The 14,138-nt window shown below is 53.3% G+C and overlaps 1 protein-coding gene across 2 annotated transcripts in view; it reads right to left on the minus strand.

Annotated features, from left to right (window-relative positions):
* MXRA7 (matrix remodeling associated 7) overlaps positions 1-14,138 on the minus strand; it is a 32,573-nt gene that overhangs the window by 4,742 nt on the left and 13,693 nt on the right. Inside the window, exons 2-4 of one of the 2 annotated variants that reach the window (XM_043461821.1) lie at positions 9,611-9,674; positions 4,543-4,639; positions 3,410-3,490 (exon numbers count right to left, since the gene is read on the minus strand). In XM_043461821.1, coding sequence (XP_043317756.1) covers positions 3,457-3,490; positions 4,543-4,639; positions 9,611-9,674 — 195 coding nt within the window. In that variant the 3' untranslated portion in view covers positions 3,410-3,456. The remainder of the gene's footprint in view (positions 1-3,409; positions 3,491-4,542; positions 4,640-9,610; positions 9,675-14,138) is intronic. The other variant, XM_043461810.1, reaches the window with a different exon arrangement.

A 14,138-nucleotide genomic window follows, 5' to 3' on the forward strand; every position in this document is an offset into this window, starting at 1 on the left:
GTTAGGCAGGGAGGGTCCTCAATTAGGCAGTAGGGCGGATAGGGGCCCACGGGTTGGTAGTTTCGCAGCTAAGTTTCCACCTGTAGGTAGTCGGTCATGGTGGACCTTCAGTTAGATAATTGGGCAGGTCAGGGCCCACACACCGATAGTTGAGCAGGTCAAGGGCCCAGTTGTAGGTAGTTGGCAGACTGGGACCCACATGTGGGTAATTAGGCAGGTTAGATCCCTCACTTGAGTAGCTGGGCAGGTCGGGTCCCTTTGTGGGTAGTTGAGCAAGTTGGGGTCCATGTGTAGGTAGCTGGGCAGGTTGGGTGCTACCCGTGGGTAATTGAGCAGGTAGGGGTTGCTCACACTGGTAGCTGAGCAGGACAGGGCCCTCATTCAGGTTGGGTCCTACAGGCAGGAGCTGGGCGGGTCGAGTTGCACAAGTAGACAGTTAGGCAGGTCCCACTTGCAGAGTGTTGGCAGTGAGTGTCAGACTTTAGTTGGTCAGGTAGGGTCCCTCACTTAGATATTTGGGGGGTTCAGGTACCCATGTGGGTAGCTGAGCAGGTTGAAGCCCACTTGTAGGTAGTTGGCAGGGAGGGTCCCACACTGGGTATTTGCGCAGTTTGGATCTCACATGTAGGCGGTTGAGCAGGTTGGGTCCTCAATTAGGTAGCTGGGCAGATTGGGGCTCACTTGTTTAACAGGGAGGGTCCCTTAGCAGGTAGTTGGCGGGGAGGGTCCCCCAAGTGTCAATGAGCCGGGCAGCCATATGTAGGTGGGTGGGCTGAGGCCTCACCTGTATTTAGTTAGGCAGGTCAGACTGCCAGGGTCAGATTCTTGGCTCTGTGCCGTGCTAACCTGGTCCTCTCACCAAGGATTATTTCCTGTCCTTGCTAGGTGGGTTTTTTCCCTTCTGGGGGCAGTGGCTTCTAAGGACATGTACTCCCCAGATGAGGCAAATGGCGTGTGCACCTTTTCTAAAGGACAAGTCAAGCACTCCTTTACCCAGGTGAGCGCTGAGGGAGCCCGGGGGGAATCCAACTTTATCCCTCTGGCGCCCTCATGTGGACCTGAGCCAGCACGTGTTTCTAGAAATTCATGCTGGTGGATGACTCACAGACACGTCAGGAGGTAGAGAACAGAAGATCCATTCACCCTTGCCAGTTATGCATTTCAAAACATCATCTACTAGAGTGGTGTTCACTTCCAAAAGGGTCAGGCCAGTCCTGGGGACATTCAGAATGGAGTGGGTGCTTGAGTCCTGGGTCCTGATTATCAGAGCCAGCTGGTCTACCCCCTGGGTTCCACTTTTCCCTGGTCCAGAAGATGGGAAGAAGGGATGGTGTACAACAAAAAGAGTGCCCAATGGTCCCTTTTTTCTTTTTTTGCTGCCAAGCTAGAAGCCAGTCAAGCTCGCCAGTTTCACTAGCCTTGGGGGTGAGTGGCAGTGTCTTGCTGTGGGGAGCAGTCTCAACCTGCAAGTCCCCCACCCCAGCCACGTTCTGAGGCTGCCTGTGGCACCTCCCAGAAGAGCTGCGGGGGGACCCATACTACTCTGTTGGTCGGCTTAGTGAATTTAAAGTCAAGAATTTGCAGCATGGGCTTTTAACCCGCTTGCCACGTGATGGGGACCCTGAATGCCAGGAAAGGAATTAGAAACAAGCAGAGTTTGGTTGACTAGAATTTGACAGTCAAAGAAGAGCACACACTTTTCACTGGCCTGTGGTTTTAGTGGTTTCACGGTATTTTTCACCCTGACAATCCCAAGGCAGTTTTCTGAACCTAACCAGGACCAGAGCTGTCTCACTCCCATCAGCTCTCCTGGTCCCCAGAGGATCTATCTCGCTGTAGATGGAAAGACAAAGCCACACTTGCCAGCCTCTGCAACCCCAAGCATCACCATGCGAGGACCATGTGAGAAGGGTGGGTGTCATGGGGCCCCGTGCAGCACTGAGGGGGCTGACCACGTGCAGGGACCACGTGCAGCTGACCACGTGCAGGGAGACAGCAAGCAGGCCCCACAGGCAGATGTGTGGGGCAGCCCCGGGAGCATGCTGGGAGGGGCGGTAATGAAAATGAACATGAACTCCAGCCCCGTCCTGGGAGGACCGTGTTCACGGGCCACTAAGTCCCCCAGTCCCTCCTTCTCAGCTTGGGCAGGGCTGTGATAACCAAGCCTGCAGGTGAGGAGGTGAGAAACCTTCACCCCAACAGCCGTACTCGGGCAGTCTCCACTCCCACAGAACAGCACTTATCTGGAGAGCCCCAAAGATCCAGCCGGGAAAGAACCACCCCCCCTCCACCGCCCCCCGGCCAACACAGTCTGCTCTCTGGACACCATGGAGGAAGGACTTTCCTTCTTCCTGCCCGACGTCCCAGCTGTGAACCCAGAGACGGTGGCAGTCTGACCCCAGCCTGATCCTGCCATCCAGTCGGCTAACTGGCCTTTCCCTTTCTAATGGTCCCTCACATCTGCAGCAGACACAGAATAAGGCCGGGGTTCTGGCCACAGCCTCTGCCCACAGGGGCCTTCGAGGGACCCACAGGCACGTCAAGCCCCCTCCATCCTTAACGCTGGGCTGCACACCTTTTCTGGAAAGGGCCAGGTTCTGACTCTTTTAGGCTTTATGGGCCCCACGGTCCCTCTGACACTGCTCAGTTCAGCCCCTGCAGTGCAAAAGCTGCCACAGACCACAGAAAAACAAATGAACGCAGCCGGGTTCCAGTCACACTGGATTTACAAAAACAGGGCCGTAGTCCTCTGCCAACCCTTGCTCTGATCATAACCACCTGCCTGACCCACAACTTGGCACAGGGTTTCTGCTGGGCACTGTTCTTTCTTTTGTTGTTGTTCAGTCGCTAAGAGGTGCCCAACTCTTTGTGACTCCGTGGACTGCAGCACATCAGGCTTCCCTGTCCTTCACTGTCTCCCGGAGTTTGCTCAAACTCATGTCCATTGAGTCAGTGATACCATCTAATATCTCATCCTCTGTCGCCCCCTTCTCCCCTTGCCCTCAATCTTTTCCAGCATCAGGGTCTTTTCCAATGAGTCGGTTCTTTGCATCAGGTGGCCAAAGTATTGGAGCTTTCTTAGGGTAGGACTAAGGCTGCAGGGGTGAACACCACGTTGTCGGGAGGACAGTTTCCCCCCAGGCTCACAAGGGGGCGCTGGTCCTCCAAGCAGCTGGTTCATTAGGTCCAGGAGGGACTTGGGCCTCCAAGAATCCCTGGGCCGTGGGAAAGAGGCCTCCTGGCCCAGGAGCCCTGAGCTAGATGAGAATGAGCCGGCCCGGGTGCACAGAAATGAATTAATCGGTTATGAAGGCGGCGGAGGAGGAGAGATTTAGATCACAGTCGTGATGGGGACAGTCACAGACAGGATGAAGGAGGCACCACTAATCTAAGAAGTCAATCTCCTTACCAAAAGGATTTGCAAGAATATTTGTGGCTCAGGACCTAAGGAACTTGCTACAGGGAAGTGAGGTCAGAAGTCAGCTCAATCCTGAAATATAAAGGCAGCAAACCGGGTCACACCCAGAGGCCGCGGCGCATGGGCACCAAGGAGTGGGGGGGACACCTCCCCCAGGCCGGGCTCACCCTGCCACCCCTCCACCCCGGGGTGAAGAGCCTTCCAGGTCAGGTTTGGAAGGATTGGCGGCAGCTCCAGGAGGGGAAAAGGGGTTCTCGTGGGCAGAGCACCTTCTTGACTCCTGAGTGATGCTGGGTGGGTTGGAAATAATAGAATCTAGATCCTGGAATAACAGAGCCTCCATTCCTGACCCTAGAATCCAGCTTGCGGTAGCCAGTGGGGAGTGATCGCCCAGCCCCTCCGGGTTACTGGGCTCAGGAAACACGCCCCCATTTGTTAATAGAGATGTGTGCCTGAACCAAAAGGACCCCAGGCCACAGGCTGGCCTTTGTCAGACCACCGGTTCTTCCCCTGACCCGTCCCCGCTGTCCCGCTGCCCCTTAGGAGGGAAGCCCATGCGTCAGCGTGGGTGTCCGGCTGGCGACGGGCGGGGGAAGAACCCAGTTCTAAAAATGAGTTGCTGCCGTGGCTGCAGCTGCCTCAGAGCTCCATGGAGCAGAACAGATAAAAAAGGACTGCTGGCCCCGTGCTGGGGAGAGGGTGGGAATGGGGGAGCTGGAGGGTGCTGGCGGGGTAGGGCGGGGGCGCTTGGCTGCCAGGCGGATGAGCAGAAAGAATCGTGCTCTGTCCTGAAGTGATGGATTGGTTTTGTCATGAACTCTCCGTGTACTGTGAACAGCCGGATCTGCTCCAGGCTCTTCCCAAGCATCTTGCTTTCCCCCTTTCGGTGGGGGCGGGGGGGGGGCAAGAAAGGGCTCTGCCTCCCTCCCTCCTCCCTGTCACCCGCTCCTCCAGTTTCCCAAGGGTACTGTTGGGGGAAATGGAGCCAGGACAGGGGGGAAAAAAACCCTAAAACGGAAATGGGGCAGTGGGGGCGTGGCTTGTGGGAGGCCCGCCTCCTCTTCCCGCTCGCTCGCCGGAACCCCAGAAAGCTGAGCAGCCCGGAGGAGGGCCGGGCGGCCTACCTCTGTTCCTCCTCCAGCTCCTCCTTGGTCATCATCTTCTTGTACTGGTTTCCCCGCAGCTTCCCAGGGCTGTATTTGAAGGAGAAGGCCTCGCCCCCTGCAGAGACGACACCCAGTAGAGCCGGTTAGCGTGCCGGGCTCTCTGGTAAATTTAGTCCCCTTTCCCTTCCTTAGTTTCCAAAGAACCATGTGGGCCAGAGAGGGCTCCCCGCTTGGAAGAGGGGCAGACGGGGCCCCATGCCCACCCCAGGCCTGCGTCTGGAAGGATCTCCCCACATCCTTTCCACTCAGGAACTCTTTTTAGGAACTTGAACCGGGGATGAGATAGCCAGAATGAAACCTGTGCGCGCGCGCATGCGCGCGCGCGCGCACGCACACACACACACACACACACACCAGCCCCCCCAGGCCATTTGGTTCCATCCATTCTCCCAAGGGGCTTCCCAGGCTAGTGTTAAAGAATCTGCCTGCCAATGCAGGAGACTCTGGTAGGATCCCTGGGTAGGGAAGATCCCCGGGAGGAGGGCATGGCAACCCACTCCAGTATTCTTGCCTGGAGAATCCCATGGACAGAGGAGCCTGGCGGGCTAACAGTCCACGGGGTCGCAGAGCTGGTCACGACTGCAGCGACTTGGCCGGCACACAGGCATTCTCCCAAGACCAGGCTGGGCCTCCGAGCTGCCTGTCGGCCCCTCTCCCTTAAGGGCTCTGGCCAGACAGCTGTCCCCGGGGCTTTTCTCCCCCCATCCTGATCCTTCCTCCCCAGTGCTGCTGTGCTCATTACACGGTCAGACAGAGGGCACTTATCTCTGGGAAGCAGGCTGTGCCTGGGTGCTGCGTTCCCTGCCTCTCCCTGGGTCCCGGGTAACAAGGACCTGCAACAGGGACCGGCGACCCTCCTGCCGGGGTCCTGGGTCTTCTGGGCTTGAGGATGTCCACCCTGCCCTCTAGGAGCCTCATGTCGGCAGGCGCCTTCTATGCCCCTCCTCCCACCGGTGATTAAAAAAAAAACAAATGCATCCAGCCCACAATGGGACAAGGGATGATGTGGGCTTGTCCATGGCGTGTTTAAATAGGTCATTAAAACCAGTACTTAGGGGGACCTCCCTGGTGGTCCAGTGGCTAAGACTCTGAGCTCCCAATGCAGAGGGGCCTGGGTTCAATCCCTGGTCATGGAACTAGATCCCACACGCTGCGACTAAGGCCTGGCACCACCAAATACATATATATATATATATATATACACACAATATATATATATTTTGGGCTTCCCAGGTGGCTGGCAAAGAATCCACCTGCAATGTGGGAGACCTGGGTTTGATCCCTGGGTTGGGAAGATCCCCTGGAGAAGGGAACAGCTACCCACCCCAGTATTCTTGCCTGGAGAATTCCATGAACTGTATTCCATGGACTGTATAGTCCACGGGGTCGCAAAGAGTTGGACACGACTGAACGACTTTCATTTTCATATATATTTTAAAGTACTTATTACTGAATGGGTGTTCCCAGGCTTGCCAAACCCAGAGCAGCCTTTGTAAGACCTTGTAGCTGCTTTGGAATGTACAGAAGGGCAGTTCTAGAGGCCTGGGAGGGTGTACCAGGGGGTCTGGACAGAGAAAAACAGGCATGTGTGATGTGGGGAGAAGGCTGCAGGGTAGAAAAGGAAAGAGCTGTGAGCATTCTCCTGGCCGGGTGTCCAGTGGAGAGCATTCCCTCGGGAAGCAGTGCCCTTACATGGTCCTTCAGCTCAGCAGGTGAGGGGCAGACAGCCTCCAGCCAGCCTGGGGGACCGAGGCTGAACAGCTTGTCCTATCTAATTTCCGTTAATGTATAAAGAATTGAGTATGGGAAACGCAGAGACCAGCAAATCGCCTTCCCACACAGATGTCTTATTTTTCAGTTCTGTTCTATGTCACTCAAATGTCAGGGATCTCAAACACCTCCACATCCTGCCCTGGGGCCACCCAGACGGTCTCCAGCTGGCGGTTGTCCCCAGTGATCAGACAGGCTGGCCGGGGCTCCAGGCAGGAAAGGGCTGCAGCCTCTGAGCCTCGCGTTCTCTCTCGGCCAAAGGAAGAAGGTTCTGGATGCAAATTCAGAACCCGGGGGTTGTCGTGGGGGTGGTGTTTGCTCTCACCACAACCTGACTGACTTTGCAGGAGAATCTGGCCCCCAGGGCTGAGCACTCCCCTCACCCCACGTCTGGACAGGGATTAATTTGCTCTTCATTCATTCAGCAAATATTGATATTCAGTGAGCACTCTGCTCGGTGCTGGGGGCTTAGCAGGGAAGAAAGTATAGAGCGGGCAAAGATGAGTAATCAGAATAGCAGAGTTTTCAGTAGGTCCTGAGAGCTCTTCAGCAAAGGACAGTGGGAGGGGAGAGGAAGGTGGGGAGGGCGCTGCTTGGAAGTTTAATGGCAGAGGGAAGGCTGTCAGGGAGGGCTTTTCAGGTGAAGCTGCAGGTCTGGGGAGACGGATCTAGCAAAGCAAGGAAGCCAGTGAGGCCGGGTGGCAGGGAGCTAGGGGACAGGGGGACACAAGATGAGCAGCCGAGGCGCCGGGGCGGGGTGGGGGGGGGCTTATTACATTTCTGTTAAGGTATAAAGAATTGAGTATGGGAAATGCAGAGACCAGCTGAATATTTTTTGCTCTTCACTCTGCACTTGGCTCTTCATTCATTCAGCAAGTACTGCAGAATTCAAGAGCACATTCTTCCTCTTGGTGAGCTGGGCCTGGGGCTTGGTGCTGAGACCGGATGAGCCCGTCCCTCTCCCTGGAGACCCCGCTCCCATCAGCTGCTCTCCCCTCAGGCTGATGAGCCAAGGGCCCGCAGCATTGGGAGCTTCCAACAGCTCAGGGCTTGGACTGCGACATCTGGGGATCTGGGAGCCAAGCTGAGCAATTCGGGGCCACCGTTTGAGGGGCCAGGGGTCTTTGGTGGTCAGGAAAGAACCTGCCAAGGGGCAGAATCACATGGAGCTATTATCAGAACAAGCTCGCAGCCATGCTGGCTTCTGGACCTCAGGAAGGGGCAACGGACAAAGAAAACTGATTAACCTCGACGTCAAGGTCATAATGTTGCTATGTTTTAGAAACATAAAGCAGAAAAATGCTGCCAGCTGGGTACTGCTGAAGGTTTCAATCTGTGGGGCGGGTCTGATGATGCTTCTCCCGAGCTGGAGAGAACAAACCACTTGAAAAGGCTTTCGCTTAATCCCATATGGTGATCGAGGGACACACAGCCACATCCAAGGCGGCTAGACCAGGGAGGGGTTCAACGTGAGAGCCCCCCGGGGAGGGGAACTTCCTCGTGGGCCGTCTTCTGTGAATCCGCCCAGTCACTTAGGGAAGGCGCCTTGGCAAACGCTAATTAATTAGCAAGCGGAACTGCTCACTGCAGAGGGCCGGGGGCCTCTCCTGCCTCGGCCTCCAGAGGGCTGCCGGGAGGTGGCCTGGGGGACAGGCAAGGTCCAGGAGCAGCAGTCGGATAGGGAGGGAGGGCCCCCGGCGACCCTGCACACGGCTGGGTGTGGGGCGGAATGTCTGACAGTGTTCCAGAAGAGGGGTCTGCGGAGCCTCCCCGTGTCCTGGCCCCCCGGGGCCACCAGCAGCCTCAGCTTTTGCCTTCTGCATTCCCAAATCACTAATAGGATCCAGTGACGTGGCAGGGACAGGACAGCAGCGGAAGGGGAGCCCCTGCCAAGGGGCTGATGTCCACCCCCACCCAAGCCCCGTCCCCCGCAGCCTTCTGCCCCACCCCCCCTTCCTCTAAAGCTGTCTGGATAGAAACCCAAGGCCCTTTCCTGCCGGGCCTCCTGGTGGGGGAAGCCTCCTCACACACCCCCTCCCCCAGCCCCAGCCCAACCCTGGCCGCCTGGCCCACACCACCAGCCCTGGTTACTGCATTCCTGAAGCCCTCTCTTTCTGGGGCCCCTGCCAGCTGTTGACTTAAAAATCACAACAACAGTACCCCTTTTAAAAAATCTTGAAATATTTCAAATGTACACAAAAGTCCAGAAAGTAATAAGTCCTCCGGGGACATGCCATATAGATTTGACCAGTGCTGACACTTTGCTATTTTTGCTTCAGTTTCTTCTTCTTCCTTTTCTTTTTAAATAAAGAAATAAAACATGACAGATCCAGCAGAGGCCCCCCCCTCCGCCGTGTTGGGTCCCATCTGTCTGGGGCGCTGGTCCCTGTGGGTGCCCAGAGCAAACACATTGTTTCCACCTAGTTAAGTCTGAATTGTTCCATTTCCTTGAGGCTCCCAGTCACCCCGTGTCTCTTCCCCTGGCCACCTTGGATCCGATGGCCACACAGGTCTGGCTGGTCAGCTAGAGCTGCTTGGAAATCAGACGTTTCCTCTCCAGGGAACTTGAACCTGCAGAACCCAAGAGGCGGCCCTGAAAGTGGCTTTAGTCTCTGTAAAATAGGTCCGAGGCATTTGAGAGAAACATGAAATGCACAAAGTGAGGATGAGAATGGAGTTAGGCACCACAGGAAATAGAAGGTCAGTGATGGGCCATCCGTATTTGCAGATAACTCATATTGTATAGATGGGCTTCCCAGGTGGTGCTAGTGGTAAAGAACCTGCCTGCCAATGCAGGAGACATAAAAGACTCGGGTTTGATCCCTGGGTCGGGAAGATCCCCTGGAGGAGGGCATGGCAACCCACTCCAGTATTCTTGCCTGGAGAATCCCATGGACTACAGTCCACAGGGTCACAAAGAGTCAGATACGACTGAAGTAACTCAGCATCCATGCACGCATACTGTACAGATGGAAAATCGATGGCCAAAAGAGCAAAGCGGGTGGGCAGGGAGATGGGTGAGAAGGCAGGGGTCAGAGAGGAGCAGGCTCCGACCTCAGTGTTCTCCAACTTCTCAGTCCTTCTCCCCCACCTCTCCCCCTCCACCATCCACTCCCCTTCATCTGGCCACTTGAATCCTCATCTGGGGAATCCAATGGTCCATGGCAAAGCCCAGCCCCCACAGCCAGAGGCGATAATGCCGCCCTGGGGGGGGGGGTGGCAGCAATGTGCAGCCTGGAGGCCGGGTCCCACTCACCGTCTTCTTCTTCAGGCCCTGCCTGCGGTGGACCCTCCTCACTGTCCAGCTCCTGCTCCTCTTCCTGCAAGACAAGGAGAAGGGTCAGTGCCCAGGCACCCGGCTTACTCTTTGATGCCAGACCCCCTGACCTGCCTCTTGAGAAACCTGTATACAGGTCAGGAAGCAACAGTTAGAACTGGACATGAACAACAGACTGGTTCCAAATAGGAAAAGGAGTACGTCAAGGCTGTATATTGTCACCCTGCTTATTTAACTTATATGCAGAGTACATCATGAGAAACGCTGGGCTGGAAGTAGCACAAGCTGGAATCAAGATTGTCGGGAGAAATATCAATAACCTCAGATATGCAGATGACACCACCCTTACGGCAGAAAGTGAAGAGGAACTAAAGAGCCTCTTGATGAAAGTGAAAGAGGAGAGTGAAAAAGTTGGCTTAAAACTCAACATTCAGAACACTAAGATCATGGCATCTGGTCCCATCACTTCATGGGAAATAGACGGGGAAACAGTGGAAATAGTGGCTGACTTTATTTTTCTGGGCTCCAAAATCACTGTGGATGGTGACTGCAGCCATGAAATTAAAAGACGCTTGCTCCTTGGAAGGAAAGTTATGACCAACCTAGACAGCATATTAAAAAGCAGAGAAATTGCTTTGTCAACAAAGGTCCATCTAGTCAAGGCTATGGTTTTTCCAGTAGTTATGTATGAGTGTGAGAGTTGGACTAGAAAGAATTGATGCTTTTGAATTGTGGTGTTGGAGAAGACTCTTGAGAGTCCCTTGGACTGCAAGGAGATCCAACCAATCCATCCTAAAGGAAATCAGTCCTGGGTGTTCATTGGAAGGACTGATGCTGAAGCTGAAACTCCAATATTTTGGCCACCTGATACGGAGAGCTGACTTATTTGAAAAGACCCTGATGGTGGGAAAGGTTGGGGGCAGGAGGGGAAGGGGACGACAGAGGATGAGATGGTTGGATGGCATCACCGACACAATGGACATGGGATTGGGTGGACTCCGGGAGTTGGTGATGGACAGGGAGGCCTGGCGTGCTGCAGTTCATGGGGTCGCAAAGAGTCGGACACAACTGAGCGACTGAACTGAACTGAACTGAACTGACCATCATTCAGTGTTTGACCCCTCGGTCAAAGCAACCTGACCCCTGGATCTGCTGTTAGGAGAGATGTGGGGCAGTGATGGACAGGACATCTCTGGGAGAGGCAAGGGCCGCCCAGGGACAGCCTGATCACACACAGCACCCACACTGTCCTTTGAGCGTCGTTGGGAGGTCCTTCCTGAGAAGGGGCCACGGTCAACAGCAGGTGGAAACAGGGATGTCAGTGTGAGTGTCAGTTGTCCGAGATGATGGGGGGGAGGCTCTAGGCCAAGGACCCATGTTTTTGACCTTGACACTTTGGCTCCTTTACCTTTTCCAAGTGGGTCAAGTGGTGGGTGCCACTTTGATAAATGGACTGGGCACCTCCCACCTCCCACTATAGTGAGTAGAACAAAAGGCACATGGGACTTCCCTGGTGGTCCAGTGGTTAAGCATCCACCTTCTAATGCAGGGGATGCCGGTTTGATCCCTGGTCCAGAAACTAAGATCCCACATGCTGCAGAACAACTAAGCTTGTACGTTCTGAAGCTGGTGTGCCAAAACTAGAGAGAAGTCCCTGTGTGCCACAACTAGAGAAAGCCCACATGCCACAACAAAGAGCCAGTGCAGCAAAAAAAAAAAAAAAAAAAACCAACCAACCAACCAAACAAAACCCAAAAGGCAAGAGAGGAAAGCTGGTGGGGTCTCTGGAATCCAGGCCTTGCCGAGCGTCACAGAGCAGCCGTGTTTGCACTCACAGTCTCCATCTCTGCTTCCTCCAACCTCTTCTCCGTCCCTGACCATTTCAGATCACATTTTCCCAAAATTGGAACTCCACTTCCCTCAGCCCAGTTCTCTCCCATGGACGCACGGACAAAATAAACAGCAGGCTGGAAGGAATGTCCCGGGATGGCCTTGGTGGAGAGGAAGGAGTGACTTCAACTTGCAGGAATGTTGGAGGATGAGAGGGAGGTGGTGGAGCTGAGGGACTGAAGGGCTCGGCGAGAGGACCCAGTAAGCCCAGCGGCAGACAGGGCAGAGCAGGCAGGTGTAGGAGAGGGGAGCGCAGACGTGAACGGCAGCCCCACAGGGGACGAGGCAGCACAGCTGACAAACCAGACCCAGGCCTTCAGGCTTTGAGTCCTGGGGGTCCAGTGGTCCACAGCCTCTGCAAACTGGGCAGGCAGGCTCCCTGACAAATCAGAGCAAGCTAAGCTGGGAGACAAAGTTTGCACAAGCCCAGCAGCAAGTCATGGGACTCCCCTGGTGGTCCAGTGGCTAAGACGCCATGCTCTGGGGGAAGCGGGTTCAATGCCTGGTCAGGGAACTAGACCCCATGTACCTCAACTAAAAGATCCCGCATGCTGCAACTAAGACCCAGCACAGACAAAATAATTAATATTAAAAAAAAAAAAAAAAAGCCAGTTGTAAGTGGCAAACTCAAAAGGTTTCCCTTGGGTCTCTTGTTGTAACTTTCTCTCTTGATGGACCCCACAAGATGCCTCTAGGAGGATCAGGTTGGGAGGTGGGAGCTGGTTCTTCTCCACTTAGCAGTTTACATGCAGCTCAGCACCATCGGGGGCTTCCCAGGTGGCTCAGTGGTGAAGAATCCGGCTGCCAAGCAGGAGACATGGGTTCGATCCCTGGGTCAGAAAGGTCCCCTGGAGAAGGAAATGGCAACTCACTCCAGTATTCTTGCCTGGAAAATTCCATGGACAGAGGAGCCTGGCCGGGTACAGTCCATGAGGTCGCAAAGAGTCAGACGTGACTGACACACATACATACACTCATAAATGCGGAGAAAATGTTTTCCAGAAGCACATGCAAGATGCCATTAACTGAGACTGCCTCTGGAGAGAGGAGCTGGTGGGGGCAGCCTTTCCTTCCATCTTACCCATTTCGGTATAATTTGGATTTTCTAATAATACACATGAACTGCACTTTAAAAATGCTACATAGGGATCGCTGAACAGTGAGCTTGAGGCTATTATACCTATATTTTCCTCTAAGAAAAGAAAGAAGGGAAAAAGAAAAAAAAAACGATGAATCTAAGAGCTGGAGCCCAGAAATAAGCCCAATATCAAGACTAGAGAGGAGGCCAATTCTCCTATTGTGTGAGAAGGACACGAAGGTTAAAGGAAAAACAACAAAAAAGCAAGCACACTCCCTTTGTGAAGGAACTCACCATCCAGTAGGAAAGATATAAACCTAGATAATTGCCATGCAAGAGGGGAAATTCAAGAACTGATGCAGACCTCTTTAGTCCAAAGGGACGCAGCGTCACTTGACCTGCCAACACTCCCTTAGGGAAAGGCTGGTCTACATTTGAATTTTGCTCTTGACTTTTGAAGTGTGCTGCTTTTCAAAACTGGACTTCCCTGGCAGTTCAGTGGTTAAGACTTCATCTTCCAATGCAAGGGGTGCGGGTTCAATCCCTGGTTGGGGACCTAAGATCCCACATGCTCCACGACCAAAAAGCCAGAACATAAACAACAGAAGCAATACTGTAACATATTCAATAAAGGCGTTAAAAATGGCCCATGTAAAAAAAAAAAAAAAATCTAAAAAAAACTGGCTGTGACCCATTGGTGGGTCATGAAAGCAATTTAGAGGTTGCTACTAGTATTTTAAAAATGTGCAGCCAGTGTCTCAGTGTGGTTTTAAAATTTAATAACTTTAGGAGCACAAGTGCTCCAAACATATCCCAAAATGACATTTGAAAAGTTATTTACATTTAAAATATATTGATGTTTCTTATCCAAACTCATATAATACCACCATCCAGTGGCTCTAGTTGATTTCCAGACTTTGAAAAAACATTCATGGGCGGATGATCAGTGACTAATGGGATTGCCTTTGTGATTTCAGCCCTGTGATCTTATGGGATTGGATGCACACGTGACAGTTTGGATGTGACCTCAAGGGAGGTTGACCTGGTGTCTGAGGTGCCCAGAGGAGACTCCTCTAGCTGCCCTGTCTGTCTGGATTCTGCCACTTACAAAGACTTAAAATGAAAAACACAGCATTCAAATGTCAGGAAACTAAGTATAAAAGGAATTTAAATAAGTAAATACTCAACCAATGTGTTTTGTAGGTTTGTAGCATTTACACTTCTTAAGTTATTAAGACTTAAAACTGTACAAGACTTTGGGGGCACCCTGTATCCCAGAATTAAATTAAAGACAAATAGTGGTGTGTGTGTATGTGTGGTAGAGGTAGATACCGTTTTAAAAATCTTCTGTGACTGTATAAACGTGGGTGCAATTTAAATAGATTTCTTATGGTGAGACTTGACGTTTGGAAAACACTGCTGAATTGGCCATTTACTGTTTTCTGCCTGCACAAAAACCCTCTTCTTTCAAAAGGTGTTCCTTGAAGCCTGTGGTCCTGGTGGGAACTGCTAGAGAGGCAGTCAGACCACCCCACCCCC

Source organism: Cervus canadensis, chromosome 1 (assembly GCF_019320065.1).
Source record: "Cervus canadensis isolate Bull #8, Minnesota chromosome 1, ASM1932006v1, whole genome shotgun sequence".
In the NCBI taxonomy this organism is placed as follows: domain Eukaryota; kingdom Metazoa; phylum Chordata; class Mammalia; order Artiodactyla; family Cervidae; genus Cervus; species Cervus canadensis.